At 41.8% G+C, this 27,783-nt stretch overlaps 1 protein-coding gene across 2 annotated transcripts in view; it reads right to left on the bottom strand.

Annotated features, from left to right (window-relative positions):
• The window catches only part of ELAVL2 (ELAV like RNA binding protein 2), a 49,865-nt gene extending 22,430 nt beyond the window's left edge, over nt 1–27,435 (bottom strand). For both annotated transcript variants that reach the window (XM_053465915.1, XM_053465916.1), the window contains exons 1-3: nt 27,295–27,435; nt 7,468–7,558; nt 3,422–3,662 (exon numbers count right to left, since the gene is read on the bottom strand). In XM_053465915.1, the coding sequence (XP_053321890.1) occupies nt 3,422–3,662; nt 7,468–7,539 (313 nt within the window). In that variant the 5' untranslated portion in view covers nt 7,540–7,558; nt 27,295–27,435. The remainder of the gene's footprint in view (nt 1–3,421; nt 3,663–7,467; nt 7,559–27,294) is intronic.
• Between the last annotated feature and the right edge of the window lie 348 nt (nt 27,436–27,783).

Here is a 27,783-nt window from a genome sequence, read left to right as displayed (position 1 = left end):
TGGCTCCTGTCAATATTGTAATAAACAGCACAGTCTGTTTAAGCTAGTCAAATTAGATTCAATGCCAGGCATTTCTAATGATCCGAAGAACAGCCGGACGTAAATCAGAGGATTTGAAACATTTACTGAATTAGCTATTATGTCTATACAAGCATGTTAAAATTACCCAAGTTACCCTAGCAACAGTTTGCCTTGCATGTCAGAAAGGATGTATACAATCTGTATGATTGTGAGAAATGTATACTTTTTAGCATGGTCTTAACAGAGCATCGGTTAACAGCTAAACTTCTTCATCTTGTAAAAACGCATATGAGTGGGGAGACAGAGCTTCCAGTTACCCTTCAATGTCTGTGGAGTCTAAACTCAAGATCTTTCACGGGAGGGGGTTCATCATGCTGGACTGACAAGGGAACAAGGTGGTGGAAAATAGCAAGTTTCTTCTAAAAAGAGTGGGCAAAATTGGCAATTAAACCACTTAAAGAACCTCCCCATAAAAACATATTTAAACTGTTCTTGGGCTACCTTGGCCCTCTGAATTAAATCATGTATGCTTTAATGTTAAACCACTTTACAAAACCTGCATATATGCATTCATAGCTGCAACTGAAAGATTGATATGACACAAATCACAGAAACTCCAAGTTCTAAAGCAGAACTAAATAAGCTTCCAAGACTGAAACTCCTTCAGAAATGTCAATCTTAACAGCATGTGGTGCTGCTTCAATATTTTCACTAACAAGCCTGGAATACAGTGCCAAAACCCATCATGACTACTTTTGTTTCCTTTAAATGTGTAAAGCTCATGCAGTTAAGCCTTAGAGCATTTTATCATGAGAGGTTCTTTTCTCAGGGACATGCAAGTCTTTCTGTGATGCAGCCAGTGCAAAGTCAAAAAGTGCTCCATTACACGAGACAGAAACAAGCTTCAAATAACTCTTATAGCTGCCATCAACTTTTCATTCCGATACTAGGAGTACACAACAGCATGTGGATATTGACAGGTAATCTCTCTATTTAACTTACATGATAATTTACTTATTGCCTGTTATTAATGCTTGGTTCATACACTCTTACTGCACCCACCAATGGCCAAGTTCAGAAATAAGCAGCCTCACAAGTAGGCTACAGTGCCAGCACAGGCTAACTCTAGCAAACTTCATCATGGAAAGATAAGGCCAATTAAACATTTTTACACATCCATGCAAAAACATGTTTAAGTCACGATGCAATAAGAGTTTTCATCCATGCTGCAGCCTCCATGATGGGTGCACAGGATGCTATAGCATAATCAACAGGGCCAGTTGGTGAGATTAGCCTCCAACAAACGTGCCTCTATCAGTATAGATAAGCATGCGTCATCTCCCCAGGGTTACTTCTAGCACTGCTTGAGCATGACATATGCAGACAGACACCTCTGCTAAACTACTGAGGCTGAAAAGGTAAGGTTTGTGGGGGTAATAAATATTTGACTACGCTGGATGAGTACAGTGTACATATGCATATACACACGTCTAAGGAGAAGGGGAGGGGTAGAAAATTATGTGGTGCTACATGGGGGTAACAAAATGCTGCACCCATAGGTTGCAGGAAGAGAGAATGAAAACATCTATAAATGTAAGCATAGTATAATTTTTTTAGCTATACGCTTACAAGTTATTTCTTGATTAAAAGCAGTTTACGTGTGACACGAATGAACATGAGAAATTAAATGCATCTATTTTTAACACTTAGAATGAGCTATAGATTGGAATTTCTTTATGTTAATACATATTTTCATATTTAAAAGGCACCACAATTAAACGTCATACAAACATAATAGTCTCAAACTGATCTACTACTACCCAAGACTGGCGTCGTTTTCCAACTCCCATAAAAACCAGATTCAGGCAGTTTGCATGCCATGCATAATGGACTCCAATGAAAATCTTGCTTGTTCTAAGCATTAGAGTGCCTTTAACTCGGAATAAAGTAAATAAGTAATGTTCCACTTTTAGGGAGGATGCTGTGCTGCCAAATCAACAGCTATAGCGAGTTTAAATGTCTGATGCTATCACTTTTGCTTTGTGATAGTCCTTCAAGGCAGGGCTCGACAAATCCAAGGCGCCAGGTCGCCACGGCGACTGAGAATTTTGTCCTGGAGCCTAGGTGTTTGTCAGCCTGCTACATCCCCCCCAAAAAATGCCCCCACATCACAACAATCGTGGTGATCGGGCAGACCAGCACAGCCACTCTGAGCCCACCCCCCGAGCCTGTGATCACTCCCATGGAGTGATTCTGTAGGCTGAAAATGTGATTGCGGGAAAACCTGCAATCACGGTTCCAGCTGCCACAGGCAGCTTCAGGAAAGGGGGTTGAGTGTTGATTGGGTGCCCTCACAGGTCTGGGGACCTGACACAACACTCCCCTGCTGTCTGATCGCTCCATGAGAGCGACAGTGCAGTGTTAACCCCTTCAATAATGCTGCATTTTAGGGGTTAATTCACGTTTTGTACGGGGCTCTGCTGCTGGTGGACTGCTGGCAGACCAGCAACAGCAAAAACGAGCTCCCACAAGCCCTTTGAAGCCATGGAAGCCTACAGGAGTCATCAAAGACACTCCTCCCTGCAATGGCTGGTCTATAGACCAGCAATTGCATTCCAGCTGCCAGAACAGCTTCAGGGACAGGGGGAGAGGGTTCTTTGGTCTCCACATGAGTGTGGAAACCAGCCTCAACCCTCCCCTTCTGCCTGATCGCTCCATGAGAGCAAAAGTGCAGTTTTAACCCCTTCAATGTCACAATTGTGTATGACATTCGTGGCATTGCAGGGGTTAACATTTGTCCCCAAAAGCTTGTGGGGACTAAATATCAGTCAATGCTGTGCTCTAATGGAACATCAGCATTGAAAGAGTTTAAAAAAATAACTATCGAAAAAAAACAAAAAAAAAAACAGCACTATTGCTTTGTCATTTTAAAGATGTTCTGGTCTTCAGATAGTTATCTATTTTGTCACTGTATGATTTAGCTCTTATCTTTTCCCAAATGCCCTAACTCTACTACTTTGTAGTCTGTAGAGTGGCTTAGTCTCAACCAGCCAGACATTGACTAATTAAGGGTCTTAGACTAGGTAAAACACTAGATTGGCACCATTACATGCAATGTCTTGTACTTTTTTAATGACAATTTAGTACATGTGTGGGTCCCAAACAACATGGAGACTTTCATTGGACCCATTAGTTAAGGTACCTGACAGACACACACGGGCAGTTTTGAGCAGCTACCCGTTGCATAGCCAGAGAGCACACTAATCTGATAGCAATAATAAATAAAAAAACCAATAAAGGATAATAAAAAATTATAAAGATAATGTAAGCCAACAGACCATATGAATTACTATAAACAAAGATATACGAGGAGAAAGGAAAGTATTGCACTGAAGCATACCTGTAATTTTGTCCCTTACTAGTTTACAGGACTCTATCTCACCGATGCTTCCAAACAAACTCTTTAGTTCTTCCTGTGTCATATTCTGAGGAAGGTAGTTGACTATTAAATTGGTCTTGCTGTCCTCTGTGTTGCCAGAATCAACTGGTGATGAGCAGTTGTTTATATTGTTGGGACAATTGGCTGTGCTGTTGCAAGTGGGCCCATTGGACAACTGTGTTTCCATGGCAGCAATTACCTGCTGGAAAGAAAAAGAAAAAGATGAAGGGGACACATGTCAATGATTTGTATCATAACAGGAGCATCCGTGGCTCTCCAATACCATTTTAGTACTGGCCTAAAATACACATTAAGCCTTAAATGTATTTGATATAATTGTATTATATTTAAGGCCTTGTGAATTATTCCAATAATTTAATGGCTGGCTGAGATGTGTCAGTACAGCTCCACATGTTCAATGCAATCTGTGCTTCATCACTACCATTTCCTAATGGTTTAGCACAATTTCATCATATTACCCATTTCATAGAAAAATTGATGAATTAAAATGCTACAAGTGCAAAAACCCCAAATGAAATTAAAACCTATTGCCTTGGAATATTTGTTTAAAAACCCTGTAAACACTGTTGGAATTCCTGCAATACTCTATTTGGGGGGGGGGCTGTTATTGACAAAGCAGTGTAGAAAATAATGCTTCAGTGTGGCAGAGCCTGTCCTGGTGTGTGTCGATGTGGCAGAGCTTGTCTTGGTGTGTGTTTGGGTACATGTGCGGCAGAGCCTGTCCTGTTGTGTGTCGATGTGGCAGAGCTTGTCTTGGTGTATGTTTGGGTGTTGGTGTGGCAGAGCTTGTCTTGGTGTGTGTCTGGGTTGTCAGCGTGGCAGATCCTGTCCTGGTGTGTGTGTGTGTGTGTGTGGGGGGGTCAGTGTAGCAGAGCCTGTCCTGGTGTGTGTGTGTGTGTGTGTGTGTTTGGAGGTCGGTGTGGCAGAGCCTGTCCTGGTGTGTGTTTGGGGGTCGGTGTGGCAGAGCCTGTCCTGGTCTGTGTGTGTTTGGGGGTTGGTGTGGCAGAGCCTGTCCTGGTGTGTGTGTGCGCAGCCATCTGTGTGACAGAGCCTGTCCTGGTGTGTGTTTGGGGGTTGGTGTGGCAGAGCCTGTCCTGGTGTGTGTGTGCGCGTGTGTGTGTGTGCAGCCATCTGTGTGACAGAGCCTGTCCTGGTGTGTGTTTGGGGGTTGGTGTGGCAGAGCCTGTCCTGGTGTGTGTGCGTGTGTGCAGGCATCTGTGTGGCAGAGCCTGTCCTGGTGTGTGGGTGTGTGTGTGTGTTTAGGCATCTGTGAGGCAGAACCTGTCCTGGTGTGTATTTGGTCATCTGTTTCCTGGCACTTTACTTACTGTAGGAATAAATAGAACCATGTAGCTTTTACTTATCTACAGATAAAACCGCCCCCCCCTGAATTTGTAGTCACTTCAGAGAACAAAACTTTCTTGGCCCAGAAATCAGTGAGAGGAAAAGTAAAGCTTTTGTGTTACTTACTCTTTCAATCTGCATATTAAAAAAGGATTAGTGGCACTAAATTGGGACTTTATGCGTCCCGTGTACGATGACTTTAGTGTAGCGATTACTCCCAATCCCATAAGATTCTATCTTTGTTCTACTGTTTCAGTAATTTAGTATTGATAGAGTGAGATAAAAGTTGATCAAAAAAAACGTTTCCACTCTAATTAATTAATTACTTTGCCCAAAATTAAAACGTTTGCATTATACAGCTAAAAGGTCATATTTTTTCAGTGAAAAATGAGTGCGGCCCACGGACATACATTTCTGACGAAGTGGCCCACTGCAGAAAAAAACTTGGACACCCCTGTGTATAATGAACTGTAACAAAACTTACTAATATTTATATTTTGGGGGTTACTAAGTATTCTTAGTATATCATTTTATGATATCACATTTAACATTTTTACCACTTGTCTTGTCATGTGACAAGAATTTAAGGGCTGTTGCCACAGAAACTGAGAAAAGTCAACACGGCTGATTTAAGAGGTCATTTTCATCACCTTCGTAACCATCAGAAGGCATGTTACAATTATTTAAAACTGAGAAGCAATCAGGAAGAAAAGAGCACATTTGGCTACAAATCAAAGCTGTTTAATGTAAAAAAATAAGCTTCTATGGTTTATAAACCAAAAAATATCCTCACTGCAAGATCAGTGAGGATATCGCTCCATCAGCCACCTTTTCTCATCAGCTGTCAGATGGCAACAGAAAAAAAAAAAACAGATACCTCTCTGCAGATACACCGTTTCCCAAAAATTCAAACGGGGAAATAAAAAATAAATAAAAAGTGAGGTGCGCATATACACACTAAAAAATAAAATAAAGAGTTTGATATAGATTTCTTAATATGCTTTAATTCTTAGCATTCATTACCAAAGCCATATCTGCTCTGTGTGGTGCTTAGGCAAGGAAAGTCACCCAAAATATGGTTACCTACAGGTCGGCAGACAACCGTCTTTTTAAACAAAATAAACCCACTTTTCTAAATTACATTACTGTGTACTGCACTAGATACTGAAAGATACATTTCTCTCCATGGGACTCGAATGATACTTTTAGTTTTAAAAATAGTACTGTACAAACTCCATTTAAGCTAGGAAAGATGCTTCCTGACACAGCTGTCAGATATTTGCCTCAAAAAATGGTACACAGCAAAATTTTGCAGGACAACTGTCCCTAAAGGCTACCTGTGAAGTTTTATTGCAGTTATCTTGAAATGTAGGCTTAGATTTAAAAATAGATTTAGTAACACATTAGAAAGGCACCAAGCCACGCATTATATTGATCACAAGGTATAAAAATAAACACCAAAATAGAGCCTTAAAGGAGCCGTGTCAATCGTATACAAGAATTCTAGGGAAGAAAGATCCACAACGTTTTGCGTCATTTAGCAGCTGGATCATAATTTGATGGAAGATGTTACTATACAAGACTGGACTCCAAACAAGATTCCAAATGCTAACCCCCCCCCACCCCCCAAAAAAAATATATATATAGATAATATAAAATTGGGCAATCCTACTGCAGGAAGTGTGAACATCCACCTTCTGGGGGCATTAAACACAACAGTCCCAACAGATCCCCGCACTAACGTAATACTTTACACAGAGCTTCCACAACAGAATCAAATCCATTGCAGAACATCTTAAGGAGTACTCTGTTGGTGTAGATCAAGGGTAAAATAGGATAAACTTAAAATGCCAACATGATATTCCACGCACCAAAAAAGGTGTACAAGTTAGGAATTGCACAACTAAAATTCAGTGCTAAACATACATCTATGACATGAAATCTGGATGAGTGGATAGGAAAATAAATCTGTGGAATAAAGGCTTGCCTAATTGCGCATGTATTTTCATTTTCAGGTGGCACAAAATATATCTTAAGCCAACATGCAAGCGAACAGCTGCACGTGCTGAAATAATAGCATTGCTCTGGTATAGGACCATCTGCTCTGAATAAAAATGATACTCGTGTGTTGAAGTTTAACAAAATAATGAATATTCCATTGATAGGATCAACACAACTGTTCAGAGAGCATGGACACGAATGCCTGTTATGAAAGCTGATCCCTTAATTTAATTCCCTCTTAGAGCAGAGACATTATTGCAATGCATAATGTTTAGAATCAAATTAACCACAGAGTAAAGAGCAAAGCAGTCTTTGAGACCATACCAAAATAATATTTAATAGAGTAACATTAAAACATTTTTCTATAAGGTGATTGTTAGGTAGGTAGATGCAGTTTAAGAAAGGTATTGGTAAATTGGGATTGCAGGGGACTCTGAATATACCTTAAACATGTTAGGGACCCCTGGGCTCAGACTTTAATAGGCCTTGGTTCCACATCTTTCCCCAATAGCAACAATTGATTGCTATCTCACTAAATGGGGTAAAAAAACAATGTCATTATCCCTTCTGAATTTTTGGTATGGCCTCTGTACATTAAACACATTAAAAGCCTAAGTAAATTTAAGAAAAATCCCACAGACCCCAGTCCAAGGCTCTGCTGCCCACGAACCACTTCTAAGCAGAGAAGCCACATCACACAGTCTGACTGCCATGTTAGTTTGGAGATGCCGTCTGCAATATGGACACAAAAAGTACCGCAAGTTAGATTAGCAAGGAAATACAACAGCAAATCAGCCCATACATTTTTACATGCTACTTATGCTCAGAATAATGGCAATATCAACCTAATCAACAAGCGTTCACATAACATGTCTATATAAACACAACAGTATAAGAGCTGGTACGCTGAAAAATGGTAGAATAAGAGAAATACAATAATGGCATGTATTAAAAGCTATACTAAAGGTAGAGTTTGTACATACATTGTGTTCTAAATGGTTTGTATTAAAAAGTTCAATCACAAATAACTGGTATACACTAGATATCTAACACTTCAATGCCTCGGGCCACTCTTGGAAGCATGAATGGGTAGGTTGGTTGATTGAAAATACCAGAATCTCAATTTTCTTATTTAACAGACAGGCTCACAATCATACAAATGCTTGAAAGGCATCAAGTTGGACATCAACTAGCAAGATGAAACGTCCCAACTAATTCCCACATTTTTCCCCTTGACAGCAGGGTAAGACCACATACTGGGTATAATTTACATTAATTGCAGGGTTCTGAGAAATGCTGTAGATTACAAGTCTCCCCCTTCCCCCCATTGGCTTCTCCATAATGGTTCAGTGCTTGGGCGCCTTCATTTGGAAATTATTGACTACGACAGGCATAAGACAGTCTACAGGCTGAGGGCTGAATTGAAACCCCCACACGATGGACTACAACTTAAAAGAGTAGATTAAAATAGGGATGCACCAAAAATGGACCCCCGAATATTAAAAGAAAAAAAAAAAAAGAAAAAAAAAGTAACACAACCAAAGTTGGTTTGCTAACAGAAATGACACTCCTATCATACCAAAGTAGCCAGTACATGCTACAACCTGGGCATGATAGGTGTGTGATTACAAGCTCCCTATGCCATGCTACCCCCCACACACGCTTACACATCCATGCTATCGCACAAACATTCACTCATTCATGTACTCATTTATTCCCTTGATCACACATACTTACTCATACAACCTCCCCCACCCCCTTACCTGAACTGCAGATCTCACTCGCACACTTCTGCAGGGGCCATGCTGCTTCCCTCTGTGTTGCTCTCACTCTGTGCGAGCAACTTCTCTTGCCCCGCCCCCAGGGGAAGAGAAGGAACGGAGTAGAGTCATGTGACGTGCATTCACATGACTCCACTGGGTTCCCGTTTTTCCTGAACGAAACAAGAGACGTTGCTCACACACTGTGCGACCAACGTACCGGTAAGCAGCCCAGCCCCTGCAGACTATTATTTTTGGCATTTTGCCGACAATGCCCTTTTCAGCCAATACATTTCGGCCACCGATATATCTGTGCATCCCTAGATTAAAACTAACTAAAGACTTTCATGCAGATTCTCAGCTCAAGCAGCCCCCACGCTTTCCTTCATTCAAGACCGAGAAAGTTCACTTAAGTTACGGATTACGCAATGATATTGCATAGTCCATGTATTGGGTTTTGACAGTGAACCGCACACACCACAGTTAAAAGCAAATAGAGTAATTAAGTCTGAAAACAGTAAATACAAGCACATTGTTAATTTGAGAACAGTGCATGGGAAATGACAGAACCGCAAGGGAGAAACTCAAGAATATATATATATATATATATATATATATATATATATCAAATAGTGGCTCTCATTAATGACTTCAAAGAACATGAATAGCCATCTTTAAGAAAAAAAATCTTCAGCTCTGTTGGGTTTCTGCCTTTTCAGACTATCACTAGTACAGTTACAATCTTACATGCTCAGATGAATAACCACTGGGCATGCCATGACTTGTACACGCTGCATCAGAAGTCAAGCATCACACAGCAAATGCTACACTGGCCTCTTTGCAGCTGTTAAATGCAACGTACAATGAAGAGAGCATAACTTCACTATGTATTTACACGTTTATGTATTCAAATATAATGCATATTTTGGCTGCTCCTGAATCTTAAATACTGTGAAGCGCCCTCCAACTTTCACTCTCAAAGTTTTCAACAGTGAAGCTTTGCAAAACTGCATAACATCACTATAAACGTCAAGGGAGGATTACTCCCAAATACACTTTAAATGTAAAAAAAATACTTGATAAAGAGCTGCCATAGAATGGCATAGAAAAAAAAAAAGGATGTTAAAAGATGAAGTCACCCATGACCTTTCACTGCTTTTCCTTCCTTGGACCACTTTTGAAAGTTACTGACCACTGCAGACTGGAACAGCCAAGAGCTGAAGTTTTGGAGATGATCTGACCCAGTTGTCTAACCACAACAATATGGTCTTTGTCAAAGCTGGCCAGATTCTTACACTTGCCCATTTTTCCTGCTTCTAACACATCAGCTTTGTTAATTAAATGTTCATTTGCTGCTGAATATATCCCACCCACTGACAGGTGCCATAACAAGATTATCAGTGTTATTCTCTTCATCTAACAGCGGTCGTAATGTTATGGTTGATTGGGGTGTGTGGTGTGCATGTATATATTTGTTTTTTTTGAGGGGGGCACTAAAGGATATTTCACATTCAAACACTAGAAGCTGAGTAATGTACAAATTCACATTTAAGTCATTAAAGCTATGGCAATGTGAAGTAATAACCTCTTTCCAAGCATTAAAACTGCTGGTTTTTAGGACCGGAGACATTATCCTGAAACTTTAGGTGTAAGTTTTGCCATTCCAAAATTGTCTATTTCCTTTCCAGCTGCATGACACAGTTCTGCAGCAGCTTCCAGGTGGATAGCCCGATTTTCTCCGGTATAATAGTCAGATACAATAGAGAGTTTATAGTATCTTCAATAATATCAAGTTGTCCAGATTTTGACAAAGCAGAGGATCCCAAACTATGCTCCTATTCGAGTGATCACCCAGGCTTAATCCCATGATGGCAGGTTTACCAGCAATCGTGTCCCACATGCCACAGGCTGCTTCAGAGACAAAATCTTAATATATTTTGTCCCCCACGCCTCATGATACAAAGTCACTCAATGAGTGTAATCACGCAGCATTAAACCCCTCAATGCGGCAACCCCATCTGATGTAATCACATCATTTTAGGGGGTCAAGGTTTGTATCATCAGTCCCCACAAGCTTAGAGGGAACAAATCAGTGTTTAGCTTTTATGGAGCACCTGCATTTGCTGCTCAGAGCCAATCAAGAGTGGGCCGAACATGATCAGATAACTCCTGACCAATAGGAATGACTTTATTATTGTGACAGCCACTTGATGACCCACCCCATCAGTGACAGCTGAAAGAGAGAAGGGTCATCCAAGTAAAAACAAAACAAAAAAATACATATTACTTTCTAAACACTTATTGATCAGTCTCTTATCACTTACAAGTCATCTCATAGTGCTAACCTAATAAAATGCTACCGTGTTTCCCCGAAAGTAAGACAGTGTCTTACTTTCTTTTTATCCCTAAAAGCCCCACTATGTCTTACTTTCGGGGTATGTCTTATATTGGGAAAAAATTGTCGAATTTTTTGTTTTAACCACGTAAGGCCGGCCTTGGTGGGGACTTCCCGGCCCCTTAGAGTGGCGGACCCGGTCGCAGGTGCGGCGGGCCTAAGGGGCAGGCGCCCCTTATGCCCTGCGTTAATGCGGCCGTAGGTAGAGTAGGGGCCTGGAGCTGCAGCTCCATCAGCCCCTAAGTCAATGCAGCCCTGCCGTGGCCCGGCCCACCGGGCATTTGCCCGGTGTGCCCGATGGCCAGTCCGGGCCTGCAGTATCCCACACAGCGTGTTTTGTATGTTGTCCATGGTCCTGATGGACCACGGAAAACATTATTGCTGCTCCAGCAGAGGAGAACTGTAAGCCCACACAGCCCGGTATGTTGGGACTTGTAGTCCTCCTCAGCTGCATCTTGCGGTTACAATAAGAGCTGCAGAGAATCTCTTCACACCCCCCTCCCCCTCCTTGGTCTCTCTCTGTATGACCAGCACTGACCTTTTTCCGGGAGGACACAGAGCCAGTGACACCTGTCGGCAGACTGATCAAAACGGCGCCGTCTTTTCAGTCGGAGGGGGAGGGCACTGGCCTGGCACCCCCCCCAGGGTGCGGCCCGCACCCCCAGCCCCACTCTTTGTACCGCACGTCACTGGAGGCAAATCCCCCGTGTTTCCCCGAAAGTAAGACATATGTCTTACTTTCGGGGTACGGCTTATATTAGCTGACCCCTCTGAAACTCCCGATACGTCTTACAATCGGGGGTGTCTTACTATCGGGGAAACACGGTATGTGGTCAAAAATTTGAGACCGTTGGTGTTGCTAACATTATACACTAACTGTAGCATAACCCCAACATTAACATCTAACTGCACCTAATCACTAACAGGACACCGGTGCTACCCCTTAAGCTCTCCCAAACCTAAAAACACCAGGTATATTCACTAAGCTGTTGGCTCAGATAATTGCAAACACACATGTAAAAAAGTAAAAGCCCCAAACCCAGGGTGGGATTTTAAAGCAAAAACTCAATCATGTACGCAAGAAATGTAATGTTAGGGAAAAGTGTGTTTATAAAGCAAAGATGTCAAACATTAAAAAGCACAGGAGTGAGATTTTACTGAAAATTAAAGAGCACTGCAAATGTTAAACATATTTGAATCCTACAGATTAAAATGGTGAGGAGTGATTTTCTAAGAACTTCACAAGCATAGCGTGGTTTAGTGTTGCAACCTTTCAATGACCTTTTAGTTAAGAGTAAAGACTTACATACTGCTCTGCTGGTCAAATAACCCTCTGGCCATTACACCTAGAAAATCTGTATGAAGGGAGGGAAATCCACGCAAGAAGTGACAAAACTGTCTAGATTTTAAACACATCAAGGAAGGGAAAAAATACTATTAAAAATGCCAGTCTCCTCAGTTTTGATTTCTAACTGCAATAATAAAACAAAATATAGGCATGTTAAAGGTGTTTACATCCTTTCCTTCCGCCCATCTCAGATCAATGCTTATTGTTGTTTATTGAGAAAGCTGGAGGTTTTCATTAACCCCTTAGTGACAAAGCCCGTACATGGACTCTGATCCTCCTCTCTGACAGCCGGCAGGAGTCTGTGCGATGCTCGCAGACGTCCTCCACTTCCACCAGGGCTTCTATGATGGAGCGCCAGGGTCACATGACCTTCCGGTGCTCAGTCATAGAAGCTCCAGCGAAAGTGCCGGCCAGCAGCAGAGGTTTGTCTACGCGCATTGCGCAGATGTCCACCGGCTGCCCCTACTAGACACCAAGGAGTATGGAGCACGGGGGTCTGAAGGGAGCAGACGCCATGTCTGCGAGGTATAAGGCATATCAGGGGGGTATGAGACATTTAGGGGATATAAGGCATACCTGGGAGGTAGTGTGGCAAGCCTGGGCTCAGATGTGCATAACGGGGGGGGGGGCAGGTTGTTAAATAAAAACAAGAACTGCATTTTTCTCAAAGTTTATTCTGCTGTTTTTTTTACCATCCAGTTATTTTAAACAAAAAATTTGCATTTTTTTTTTATTCGATTAATCGAAAAAATAATAGATTATGAAAATAATCTTAGTTGCAGCCCTACATAAAACAAGTTTTTTTGTCTCTATGAAATTTTTGGTAGTCTCCCACCACAGTGTTCACCATTCACAGCCAAGTTTAACCTTAAACAAGCATGATGGAGAATCTAGGAACATGGATTGATACATGCAGATGTAAACAATTTTGGGGGCCAAATTGATATTTCTTTTTGTTTAAGACAGAAGTCTTTATAAAACTACACCAATTCTTCTCCCATCAATCTTATATCTTCGGCCGAATCTCCACTGACAAAACACAGCGTCAAAACGCCCCCCCTTATTGGAGCCTTGGGAAGAGTATGTCACCAAAGAGCAGTCATTTTGCCCTATTTTGAACTCAGGGCAATTAGGTGGCACTCCCGATGACAACCTCTACCTGATCCTCCAGTCATTTTGCCCTAACCCCTCAGGTAACGTCCGTGGAGAAGCAAAGATAGCAGATTGAAGAGAAGATAAAAGATAGATTAAGTGGCCGGTAGAGAAGGTAGGGGGAACAATTGTATATAGAGATCCTGCAAAATTCACCCCTCCCCCATGTATTTGCTTCTTTCCCCACCTCAGCTCCTAGGCCTGCAGTTGTGTTCGCTCCCATTTTGATTGGAGAGCAAAAACCATGGATGTTGATGCGGATTCTCCACTGCACATATCTGCATTAAGCAGTGGTACAAATACCAACCCTATTATGCCTTACACGCTATTAACAAGCATTGCAAATGATTTGTTTTAAATAAGTCAAGACTAAACACTTAACATTACCCCTGTACTAAAGGCATCCGCCAACAAACCCAGTGAACTGTACACAGAATGTATGGGAATCACAGCAGCTATTCAGTGCTCATAAATCATTGCACACTATCAAACGAGAATCTAGCATCTAGTCGGGCTACACATTTAAAAATAGCAGCGGTGACCTGATTTTTAAAGCATTTAAGTTGAAAGGCCACTTCAGAAAATTTTTAGAAGCAGTCTTCAAATTCTTGGTCAAACATGGCATTTGGATAAAATTTCAGATGCTCTACCAGTAAAAAAACAAATCTACAGCTGGGAAACAGATTCACAGACTATAAATACAGAATTAACACAATGCTGTGATATGTACTTTTTATTTATTGGTGTAGCCGGGTTCTGTATAAATGTAAGGGTTCTTTATCATTAGGTTACCAAACATGAAAGTATTGAAAATGATATTTGTTACAATTCATCTAAAAAGCAGGTTTCTAAGAAGTCTTTAGGTTGATTGTACCATTAGGTTGTTCTACACAAACATTTTAATTTTCAAGGAAAATTGAAATGCAGGGGGATGGGGAATAGATTGTAGAACAGAACTTGCAGTGGTCATTCACCATTTGATCCCGTTTTCCACACCAGCAGTGATGTCATCTAATGCAGAGACGACAATAGTTTGGCTTCCGTGACAACTTTGTATGTGGGATATATTGGTTTTTTTTTTTACAAACAAATATGCCCTCTAAAACAATCTTTCGCCCCTTCAATCCCAGGGGTTTTTGGTACCTCAAGTACCAGAGCAATTTTGCCATTTTTGAGCTGTCGGTTCAGCAATTATTCTTTTCCTGCAAATAGTGTACCCATGTAAACTATATATCGTTTTTTTCAAGGAGAGATAGAGTTTTCTTTTGATACCAGTTAGATTAGCTGAAAAAAATTGGAAAAAAAAAAAACACCCAAACACCTAATTAAATAAAATTTACCTCTGAATCCTCACAAAATTAGGTAGAGTAATGGAAAATTCCCTCCAAGTTTAAGTGTCCTGATTTCACAAATACCCAATTTATATAGATTTTCCATACTTTCCCAGCACTTATAGGGAATATACTATAAGGTGTACATTATTTGTAGAATTTTTATGCTTACGGCATAACGGGTTTGGGGGTTGTGATAGGGCAATGGGATGTAAGGGATAGATCGATATATAGAGATATATATATATATATATATATATATATATATATATATATATATATATATATATATATGGCAGGGCTTGACAAATTTGTTGTGAATCTAGGCGCCAGCTAAAAAAGTTAGGAGCAAGGATTTTTTTTTAAACTAACAGTAGGTTAGGAGTGATCTGATCATCGTCAGCCCACTTACTAAACTCAGAACCCTGGACTTTCAGGTCAGTGCTTAATGCAATGTGTTATACACAATTGTGGAATTGAAGGGGTTAACGCTGCACTGTCGCTCTCATGGAGCGATCAGGCAGCAGGGGGGGTGTTGGGGCTGGTCTCCACACTCATGTGGAGACCAAAGAACCCTCTCCCCCTGTGTCTCTGAAGCTGCCTCTGGCAGCTGGGAAGCAATTGCTGGTCTATAGAACAGCCATTGCAGGGGGGAGTCTCTGATGACTGCTGTAGGCTTCCATGCCTACAGGAATCATCAAAGGGCTTGTGGGGGCTCGTTTTTGCTGTTGCTGGCCTGCCTGGGCTTCCAGGCAGACCACCAGCAGCAGAGCCCCTTACAAAACGGGAATTAACCCCTAAATGCCGCGACCGCGGCATTGAAGGGGTTAACGCTGCACTGTCGCTCTCATGGAGCGATCAGGCAGCAAGGGGGTGTTGTGTCAGGTCCCCACACTCATGTGGAGACCAAAGAACCCTCTCCCCCTGTCTCTGAAGCTGCCTCTGGCAGCTGGGACGCAATTGCTGGTCTATAGACCAGCTATTGCAGGGGGAGTCTCTGATGACCGCTGTAGGCTTCCGTGCCTACAGGAGTCATCAAAGGGCTTGTGGGGGGGGGCTCGTTTTTGCTGTTGCTGGCCTGTCTGGGCTTCCAGGCAGACCACCAGCAGCAGAGCCCCTTACAAAACGTGAATTAACCCCTAAATGCCGCAATCGCGGCGTTGAAGGGGTTAACGCTGCCCTGTCACTCTCATGGAGCGATCAGGCAGCAGGGGGATGTTGTGTCAGGTCCCCAATCAACAATGAAACTCCTTTCCTGAAGCTGCCTATGGCAGCTGAAAACGCTATTGCAGGTTTTCCTGCAATCGCGGTTTCAGCATTCAGGATCACTCCGTGGGAGTGATCTCAGGCTCGGGGGCGGGCTCTGAGTGGCCAGACTCCTGGGCAGACAGCAGCAGCAGCGCCCCCACGTGGTGACAGAGGCATTTTTTTGTGGCTGACAAACTCCTAGGCGCCAGGACAAAATTCTGAGTCGCCATGGCGACCTGGGATTTGTCGAGCCCTGATATATGGTTAGGTGTCCTCTTAGGGACATTATTTATTATTTATTAATGCCAGTGATGACATCACTTAGCTCAGGGCTCAACAAATCCCAGGCGCCAGAATTTTGTCCTGGATGTGTCCCTGCCGCTGCAAGAAGGGCAGGACATACCGGTACGTCCATAGGGGACTGAAGGGGTTAAAAGCATCATCAAATGCAAATAAAGGAGGGGCAGATTGTTGTCCCACTCACTATTATATGCAGAGGCTGACAAGTTCCCAATGCATTCTTCCCAAGAATCAGTGTTCTGGACTAAGTTTGTGGTTACAATAGCAGTGATGCTGCTGAACAGGCAGACATGTCCTCAGCTTGAACATGTTGGGGCCCAACATGCTCTCTCAATCCTTTAAAAGAAACTAATAGCTTTTTAAAGTGAAAATGGTCCTCAATTTGGAAACCACACCAGTCATGACCAAGAGCCGACACACTAGATTCCTAAAGTACTTTGGAGAGAAAAATGATTACTGGGTATTTCAGGGCTCGACAAATCCCAGGCGCCAGGTCCTGGCGTCTAGGTGTTTGTCAGCCTGCTACATCCCCCCAAAAATGCCCCCACGTCGCCACAATTGTGGTGTTCACGGGGGCACTGCTGCTGTCTGCCCAGGTGTCTGAGCAGACAGCACAGCCACCCAGAGCCCGAGATCACTCTCACGGAGCGATTCTGTAGGCTAAAAAAGTGATTGCCGGCAAACCAGCAATTGCGGTTTCAGCTGCCACAGACTTCGGAGAAGGGGGTTGTGTGTTGATTGGGTCCCCACACAAGTGTGGAGGCCTGACAACATCCCCCTGCTGCCTGATAGCTCCATGAGAGCGACAGTGCAGCATTAACCCCTTCAATGCCGCGATCGCAGCATTTTAGGGGTTAATTCCCATTTTGTACGGGGCTCTGCTGCTGGTGGTCTGCCTAGAAGCCCAGGCAGACCAGCAACAGCAAAAACGAGCCCCCACAAAGCCTTTGATGACTTCTGTAGGCATGGAAGCCTACAGGAGTAAAAGACACCTCACCAGAGGCAGCTTCAGGGACAGGGGGAGAGGGTGGAGACCAGCCCCAACCCTCCCCTGCTGCCTGATCGCTCCATGAGAACAATAGTGCAGCGTTCACCCCTGCAATGCCACAAATGTGTCATACACAATTGTGGCATTGAAGGGGTTAACATTTGTCCCCACAAGCCTGTGGGAACAAATATCAGTGAATGCTGTTCTCCAATGGAACATCAGCATTAAATATATATATATATAAATATATAAACCAGCACTGACCTGAAAGTCCAGGGTGCTTCCAGGTCAAATGCTGTGAGTTTAGTAAGTGGGCGGATTATTAGCAGATCACTCCTGACCAACTGTTAGTTTTAAAAAAAAATCCTGGCTCCTAACTTTAGCCGGCGCCCAGATTCACAACAAATTTGTCAAGCCCTGGGGTATTTTAATAATCCAATTTTAGCCCTTTCATGAAAACAAAGTTTACGTGCAATAGGTTTGCTGAGTAAATAAAACAGTTCATAGAAAATCTATTATAAAACAGAGCCAATATTTTCCCAAAACGTTCCACTTCAATCTTTCCATTGAATGAAGTTTCCAAACTCCTGCACAGCACAGTTGTGTTTGGCAAACTCTAGAAGGGAATTAATATACTTCAAAACAGTGGTTTCTGCATTTATACTTTCTAAAGTGTCCTTCTGATGGTGGCACCATGAGCACCAGCATTAGCTGGAAAAGGAGACGGCATCTGCAAATTCCTAGATTCACTTCTTGGATGTTTTTTGGGAACTGAGAAGTTGGTAGGATGGCCAATCCTGGAAAAATTCCCTACCCCTAATAACCTCACTATTTGGTAAATATGACTCAGACGTATGGTACAACCACCAGAGCATTGGAAAAGGCTGTTTAACACTTTCTGGACTGATGTGCCTCAATTAAAACCACAAACAGGAACTATGCCTTTTGACCTTGAAGTGCCTTTGGAACCTTGAGCGCAGACAACTTTAATCTGAGTTTTTGGCAGAACAGGCCTTTGATTGTTCACCAAGGTCTTCAACAAGGGCTTAATCCCTTCACTAGGACAATGCCACCCAAAAGAGCTGCAATGATCTTCACACCTGAATACTGCATGTTTGATTGCCCTTTAACAAAAGGTTGTCACAAAATCAATACCGATAGATGCAACAAAAGGCATATCAAGCGAGATACTAACAAGATATTAGGCTTATTAAAGGATGCAGCACCATCACAATGTTTCAAAGTTATCACATTTGATGAAAAGCATCAACAAAATGTATTTAGACACAAAATTAAACACCAACCACTGTTCCATGTTTTTATACAGAGTATTTTTGTATTGAGGGGATTTTTTTTCCTTCATAACATGAAAGTGAAATCACTACAATACAATATCTAAGAGATAAAAACTCAAAACAAGATTCTCAACTTTCTTTATGATCAAGTTCTAAATGAAACAATGAAAAGTTTCTGAATAGTCACACATGTAACACTATTTCTTACTACCAATAAAAAAAAAAAAATAGGCAGTGTATAATTTGCAGTTTTGCAAACAAAGCATTAGGGCACTAATTATATATAATTATATATTATATGCACACACACACACATATTGCAACATCCCCATAGTACAAAAAAGACCCACATACATTATTTTTTATTAGTAGTAGTAAAAACATCCCTCGTCTTATATTCAAGGTCGGCTTCTAAATAAGACCTCAAATAGAGGTCTGACTACAAGACTAAGATCCAGATCCCCCGCAGCACTGACAGGGATCTGGATCCTCCTCTCTGGCAGCCTCTGCTGCTGCCGCCACTTCCTCTGGGGGCTTCTATGCTGGAGCACCAGAAGGCCATGTGATGCTGGCGCGCAGTCATAGAAGCCACGGCAGAAGTACTAGCCACCAGCAGCAGAGGTCTGCATCGCACAGGCCTCCACCGGCTGCCCCACTAGACACCAGGGAGTCTGAAGCATGTATCGCAAGAAAATGAATGCACTGGCAAGTCGGGGGGGGTTAAGAGTGGCGTGGGGAGGGGGTTAAGATGTGCATACTAGGGCAGGTTGGCAAATAAAAACAAAAAAATCTTTTCAATCAGTTTCTCATTAAATATGAAAAAAATGTTTACATGTGAAATATTTACTAGTAAAACTTTTTTCCTATAGGGTAGTCTTATATTCATTTTTTCCTAAATTAATATTCAAATTTTGGGGGGTTATCTTATAATCTAGCAAACATGGTAGTTTTAGGTGTTTTTTTGTCGCCCCCCCCCGCATTTTTTTTCTTTTTATACAGTGCTGGGCAAGAGGACCAGAGATCACAGATGCACAGACCAGGATACACAGACGCCTATTATACATCGGATTTTATGGTCGCTTTTTAACTGCACACGTCTTGGACGTTGAGCCGATTGGGTGTCAGAACATATATATTACATATTGGCGGCAAACTTAAAACAAGCCAACATTGTAGATTATAGCACTAATCGCCCCCCCACCAGAGTTTGAGAGGCATCTTACAGCACATGCTGTTTAAGGGAGAACTCAAACCATACTTTTATACCCATTAGTTACTGTCCTGTGGCGTTAAGGAACACATTATTTTTAAGTCTCGAAGAGGAATTTCTACATTTCATGTACTCCTAAAGCCAAGGTTATTTTAAAGTTTACAGCACTTAAAGTATACTCCCTGCTTTTAGGACAGCTTGTTACATAAGGTCTAATTTTGTTAACTCCACCGACTATAGAACCCACACAATACAGGATTTATTCTACATCTCAATAAGATTTCCAGTTTCTACAGGTATAGTATCAGATTTGGCTTAAGTGTCATGTGATATGCACTCCATGCAAAGTTATGAAGGAGTCAAAATTTTACTTAATTCAACAACGTCTAGCAAGAAATTAGCTTCCTAATGCTGCATTTAGTTTCAAAAGACGTAAATTTAACAGCCCTGTGCAAGTGCTGGTTGTACTTTAGACAGACTGCTTTAAGTAAAACAATTTCCATGGGGTCTATCTTCTGATGACACCATGGACAGGCAATAGAGCCCTGTTTGCTGACCACTTATGAAGTTGCTGTAAAATTAATAATGATCAAACAGACCTGATAGGGCTGCCTTTGAAAGTGTCTTTCTGCTTCCGGGGAATAGTTTCATGATGTGCGCCTTCCTGGTTCAGGAAACCTCTTTGCATTCATGATTTGGGGAGTCTCTTGTGACGTTGAATGCCGACACATGCGGTATATATGTGCTCAAGGCAATTTATTTATTTTATTTTTTTTACTGTCCCAGGTATCCCAGTGCATAGCACCCATCCCCAAGATGTGCCTAGATGTTAAAGGGGAGAGAAAGAAAGTTTGCAGAGGGCCACCTAGAAAGGTCAGCGGGGTGTCCTTGAAATTCTCAGGTGATGTGTTTTAAGGAATTGTATATTTTATTGGGTTATTTTGGTGTTTAGGGGTAAGTTTTACCATCCCTCAATTGTAATAAAAGTGAAACCTCTCTGCACTCACGATTAGGGTGCTCTCTTGTGACTGTGTAACACTTACACATAACACATATATGGCTATGGGCTCATGAGAAGCGTGGAATTTTGTGTTTTCTTTCTTGTCCCAGGTAGCCCAGCATTCATCCAGAAGTGTGACTGAAAGGCGAAAAGGTAGAACAAAAGCCTCAAAATTCAGTGTTCCTGTTAGATTTCTGGTTGCAGTGGGCTACCTAGAAAGTTAATCGAGGAGTCTGACATCTTCAAAGCGTGCGCTCACAGATAAATACAGTTATGGGATCAAACTGAAATATCGGACCTCTACTATGACTCAAATTAGACATGGGCCCAATAGAGCGATCTGTCAAGAGTCCAAGTTTGAAACTTGAAATGCGCATGTTCCAATTTTGACCCCACAACGTCCAAGAAACATCTTACACCCATGCACGTGTGGTTATTGGTGTACTTGGGGTTGTGCTGCCATCGAACACAAATCAAGAACTTTGTTTTCACATGTCCAAAAAAATTAAAAATAAAAACATGGCGAGATGGCATTTGGATGTGAAAATGCCTTTTTGTTACCGTTTTCAAAGGCGCTGGCATGGAGTCAGCTGTATGGGGCATGCCAATATGCCCCTAACAATTCCCTTTGCGGTCTGGTTTTTGAAAATTTCGCTCTGTGGGGCAAAATTGAAACACGGGACTTCTGATGTGCTGGAAAGGGGACACGGACCTAGGAAAGCGATCTGTCAAAACGCCAGGTTGGAAAACTGAAACGTGCATGTTGCCGTTTGGACCGCACAACATCTGAGAAACCTGCCGTAACCATGCATGAGAGGTATTCCTGTACAACAGGGGGTGTTGGTGAATGCAGCATAATGTTTTATTCATTTCACATATCTTGGGAAATGTGCTAAAATACTCAGCTTGTATATACAGAGATACCCCAGATTAACAAAAAAATGGGGTCGAGTGTGTATGTAAAAGGAACATGTACTTGTGAAAGCACTAGCGAAGCTGCATGTACTGCACTGCGACTGAAGGCGCTTCCCACTACACAATACTGTCCGCTCTCGCAAAGCGCACGTACGTTAAGAGTTAAAAAGGACACTATGCTCGGACACCCCACCATATAACACATACTAAATAATATATAGGAATACTATTTTTTTTGTTTGTGGGGGTTACGTTTTAATGAATTTATAGTAATAAGTTATTTTTTTGGTGTAATATTAAACTGTCTGTAAAGGGGAACAATTTTATTTATTAGTTCTAGTTTTTGCATAACATGTACAGCATGTAACATTATTAGTCAGCTGCATATTACTCATGTGAATTTGCTCTAGCTGTGTTATCTTAGCCCAAATCTACTAGACAAAACACCTCGACACCTTAACACATTGCCTTGTGGTAAACGGTAGAATGGCTCTGCTTTCATTTCCAAGATCAGGACAACGACTATTCCGCTATATAAAGTCTATAACGTCCAAAGTACCACAACTGACTTCCAGAGAAGCCTCAAAGTCTGCAACAGTTTTTTTTTTGTTTTTTGTTTTTTTAATGTGTTGGTTAATGCTAGACTACAGTACTGTATGTAATGCTCAAAGTAAATGATTTTAACCCCTTAAGGACAATGAGCGGTCCCTAAACCCATTGAAAACAATGCATTTTGAGCCCGTACATGTACGGGCTTTGTCATTAAGGGGTTAAAGGGGGCCTCAGAAATTAGACATCCTGTAATTCTTGCAAACTGGAGCTGCTTAAGTATTACACGGACGCTCACTGCTGATTAGAGGGATGGGCTCTGATTGCCACACAAAATCCATAAGCCGTCGGCAGTTTTAATTACGGGATTTAGTTGGACAGTTCCCTATTAAGATCAAACTTGAAGAGGTGATCAAGGTATCGAAAGGTGAACTGTCAGGAGTGTAGCTTTTATCATAAACATCTTTATTAAAACTGTCACCAGCTCGTGCTGTGTGACAATGAGCTTACTTGTTTATAGTTTTTACTTTTAAACCAAATATCGAAACTAATGAAAGTTGAAGGGTGGTCAAAAGTTTCAGAACTAGAATAAGTATTAACCTTCCAGTCTTGCCTTTTTCTCCACTCACCCTCACAAAGATTCATAATAGCTCAAAAAGGCACAGTCATTTTACAAAAGGAAATAGATGCAGATTACAAAAAAGGTTTACTTTGTATTATAAAAAGATTAGGTGGTCTTGTAAAACACTTATATAATTTAAATCTGTAAACATTACATAAATATATTGAGTATACTGAACAGCAAAGTATAGGCTTTGGGGACAGCAGCAGAACTGACCGTTTCCCAAAACAAACAAGATCAACCAGGCAACTGCGACAACCAAAAAAATCTAGTCCCAGGAAGCAAGACACAGATAACCCGTCTATGCACAGTCTGTTACAAAAAGCACTCATTTCAATTTCTATTAAAGATACGCAACGTGTGAGGGTAACTCCGTCTAACTGGAACAGCACCTTTTAATGACAAGGAACTGACAGGCCTACACGCTAAAATTAGAAACAAAAACGCAGCATACAAAACGTAGAAGTGTCCATAAAATATAATATGCTGCCTGGTGAGATGATCGTAAGCGCCCTATGCACTGTTTAGTCAACAAACCCAGTGACTTTTCACAAGCTGAAAGCATCTCCTTTTTTCTCTGTCAATATGTGTATTTCTGACAGTACAACCTATGCTAATAAAATCGAGATGTGATTGCAGAAATCCTGAAAGCGAGAAGTATCCTCGCTAATAAAAACTTACAGAAAAAAAAATACTCAATGTAAATGACGGCTTACACGAGACATACCGGTGAAGATGCAGCAACCGAATGCTCCCTGTTTTGGCTGCTTGAATTAATGGGGACACTCTCTGGTGAGAGATTAGAGCCACTGGAAGTCTCGCACAAGCCAGCACTGGGGCACTCAGGCACTGAGTGCACACTCACAAAGCTCTGGAGATGCCTTCTGCTCAATGCATCTCCTGAAATGCAAGCAGTCATGTCACAAAATAAAATAAAGCATTTAAGCTTATAAAATGGTTGAGGTACCTCTTTAAAACCAAAACTTATCCATAGGCAACAAGAACACACAGTAAGCAAAGAGCCTGCATTGTGGAGAAATCCAGGTACTTACTCATTTCCTTTTCAAGTATCCCCAGGGCAGGTTAAAAAAAAAATAAAAAAAGAACACCAAGGTGTGGAGTGCACTGGTCATGTCCCTGGTGATAAAAGGGTTTTCACATGCAGTAAAGTAACATTTATTCGGCCCACTAACCTAGAGCATCCAGAAATATCCCGCATATCTGCGCATTTCTAGAGGCTTAATTGAGGACACCAAGTACCCACTTAAAGCAACAGGCACGGATTCCTTTGAGAATATAGCGTTCCTTATCAAACCATAAGGACTGGGGGTGAGGAGGCTCTTCAATGAGGTGGCTCAAACACGACTCCCATGCCTTCCATTTATCCGCCATACCGTACACCACACGACTGCTGCTGTCATTTCACTCCCACACCCCAATAACTCCTGCCACTGAGGACTAGCGATTATAACTACAGCGATTTGTTAACTGGTTTGCGGCTGCCACATTCTGAAATGTCGCCTTTGACACCCAAGAGCCCCACTCTTCTCAGTCACTCCTCGTCCCGCTTTCCAGCATCTCACTGAGGCTTCTAGAGCCAACAAACTCACTATAACCCACCCATATTCCCCGTTCTCCATGCCAGACACCAGCGACGCCGCTCCCTTCTCCATGACAGTCATCAGACTCCCCCGCCAGCACCGCACATCGTCAGGTCCACTTTCCAATACCTGGACCAGTGACGCCCATAGCATCAACATCCTAAACTCCAGAACTATTCGGCGGTAAAAGTAACGAGGCGTGACGAGGAACCGGCAGGAGAAGGTGACGCACGTGCACACGCCTGCTCGGGGTACAAAAAAAAAATCCAAATTGGCGCCACCCGCGCAGACAAATCACGTGTCACCAAACTTGGTCCCCGTTAGAGAAAAAACTGCACCGTTCTATACACTTTACCGACTAGAACAAGTCCATACACCACACCGGATGCAGCGGTGTACGAGCTGCAATGCCAGTAGGGGGTACAGGAAGTGTACAAACGACACACACACATTTAGGCATTGCAACGTAAACCATAAATACCAACGAAACGCGCGCAACTCACTTGTCTGGTGCACCGTTCCAGCATCCGGGAAACCGCACAACGTCCAAGACAAGCAAATATTCCGCCGAGACCCTCTAACACGGCGTACCACGGAGCTTCTCTTAACTACACCCTGCGTAACAGCAGAGGCCGCCCGCGAGCAGTTTGCCGCCGCCCGTGAGGGGGAAAAGATATAGCCTTTAGTCGTGACGTAACCTGACAGGCGGAGCTAATGGAATGTTAACCCCAAAGAGTTTAGCTTTAGAACAGGTGTAGCAACTACTACCCAATTACGGCCCAGACAGATACTGCGAACCAATGCCTCCACCCCAGGTGTGGGATTAAGTGTGGGTGTCACAGCATGAGCGGAAAAGGCTTCTAATAACGTAAATGTCCGGTACTCACGGTACTTTGTATAGCAGGGGCTTCTACTTCACCTAAATGGAGAATTTTTGCGCTAAAAGCATGTTAAGTGGTATCACTGTGGAAGCATCACTCTCGGTGGATTATCGAGGTAATAAAACCTTTTCTGAAGGGCTGTGGTTACTTGAGTTTGCAAGGCCCAGGCTTTAAGCAGTTATAATGAGTTAATAAGCATCACTAGCCATGCAGGTGGACAGATCAGGCAAATAATTTGTTCATAAACTGCGTTTTATTTTTTACCCATATATATGAAACTTACATTTTATATTTATATAAAATCGTTATATTTAATATATAAAAATGTTATTAAATTATTATTAAACCCATATTTTCATACACCACAATTTGACCAAAATCAATGTAACTATGTTATAGGGCTACTATATTTTATTGTTGGTCTTGTGGTTTACAAAATTCCCCTGTGGGGTTAAGGTGCTTTATTGGGGTATGTATGTATGTATGTATGTGTGTATATATATATATATATATATATATATATATATATATATATATATATATATACACACACACAGTTATACACACCCTTTGTGCACTGACCTCCTGAGAAAAAACAAAAAAAACATTAATAATTAGAGGCCACCTTTGCTGTAGGTTCCAAAACACAATCTTGATTTTAAAGGGCCATTCTCTGAGAATACACTAGGTAATTACATAAGTTCTTGCTTAAATGAATCAGATTATATAATAGGTAAGTATGGAAAACAAACGTTATTTGGGTATATTGGGCGATAACTGAGACCATAATTTTATAATTTATGGTGTCTTAATATTTTAAGAATAGGCCACTTTTACCATCTGGTAAATATGTAAATCTTGAACATAATATAGAACAAGCAGATCTTAGAAAAAAAGTTTTCAATAACGAAGACTGGAGCATTGTTGCTTTTGTTTTTTTAATATAATAATGATCTTCTGTGTTTAAACCTGCTGCCACATTGTAGTAATTCCATTGTACAGTTTTAACAATCCAGGTGTCGCCTTAATCTAATATAATGCACATCGCTGGCACCGAATAGGTTAAGCAAACCATTCAGATCAGATGATGGGTTATTATATTAAAATCTATCCCAAGAAGAGTGTCACAGTGACTCGTGGAAATAAGTCCATCTCTTCTTGCCTGTCTTCCAATCTATCACGGTAGCCAGCAACTATAACCAATGACTGGTATCCATGCTGTTATTAACTTTAGGAGCGCTAAGGTCAGAAACGGGCATTGTGGAATCCGCACCTATTCAGACTAAGGATGGTTAATGCAATTAGCTGCTAAACCAACAGTATCATAAGTAATCTGCTAATCCCATGCCTAATCAGATTAAAACAAGACCGGTTGATCGCTGTGCAAGAAAATCCTATCTAACCCATGATGATGGAATAGGATGATGGGTTTATAGCTATCTTCATACTGGTTTAAGAACATTCTTATGCCAATTAAACATGTTCTGTTGCCCTTTACACCAAATGCATATCTTGTGGCAAGGCTCAAACAGGTCCACAAGGTACAACCTAGCATAGGCTATTTGTGGTGGAGAGTGTACTATATACAAGATCTATATGAAATCCTGCAAGCTATAGTTCTATAATCAGCAAACACCCCTTTTGCTCATATAGGCTCCAGTGAGGTCCACTTTACATTGTCAGGTAGCATGGATCCTGTTTGAGCAAAAGGGGTTAATTCTGCATGTCCAGTTCTTGAATGTTTGCAGCCACAGCACCAGGCTGTGAACAGCTACTGCTTTGATGAGAACTCCAAGCCAGATTGCATGTCCTGCTGTCTTATGTTACACTGCAAGGAACTCTTAAGAAACCCATCAGAAATTCACCAACTTACCTTCAGATGTCAAGGTACAAGAGGATGCACTCTTCCCGAAGAAAAGGTTGTGAAGATGATCAATGATGAATCAAGAAATAATATTAATGAAATAAAAAAAAAAGAAATAAATTAACTGCTCACTGTGCTAACTGAAACCTACACAATGGGACTGACCCTAAGAAATAACAAAGGGAAACTGCCAAATAAAGCGGGGAGGGGGTGGAAAAAAATGAGATCGAAAAAGCGCTGAAGATCCTTCCTTACTCGATGCTGTTTAATCACAACTAAAAGGATGCAAAACAAAGAAACAGGGAGGGATGTCTATTCGTTACAAAGCCGGCGCGTGTACGTGTGCCTTTTTTTATGGGTGATCCTCGTTGCTGTTTTAATTGGTGGCTGCAGAAGAGATCTGCTGCATCCCTTAGGACCCGTTGCAATAAAAAAAAATGGGAAGGGGAGGAAAAAAAAGGGTGGGGATCGCTTATATAAAATGATGATAATAATATT

Source organism: Spea bombifrons, chromosome 1 (assembly GCF_027358695.1).
Source record: "Spea bombifrons isolate aSpeBom1 chromosome 1, aSpeBom1.2.pri, whole genome shotgun sequence".
In the NCBI taxonomy this organism is placed as follows: Eukaryota; Metazoa; Chordata; class Amphibia; order Anura; family Pelobatidae; genus Spea; species Spea bombifrons.
Note: the sequence above shows the minus strand (reverse complement) of the source record. Positions and strands in the feature narration are given on the sequence as shown.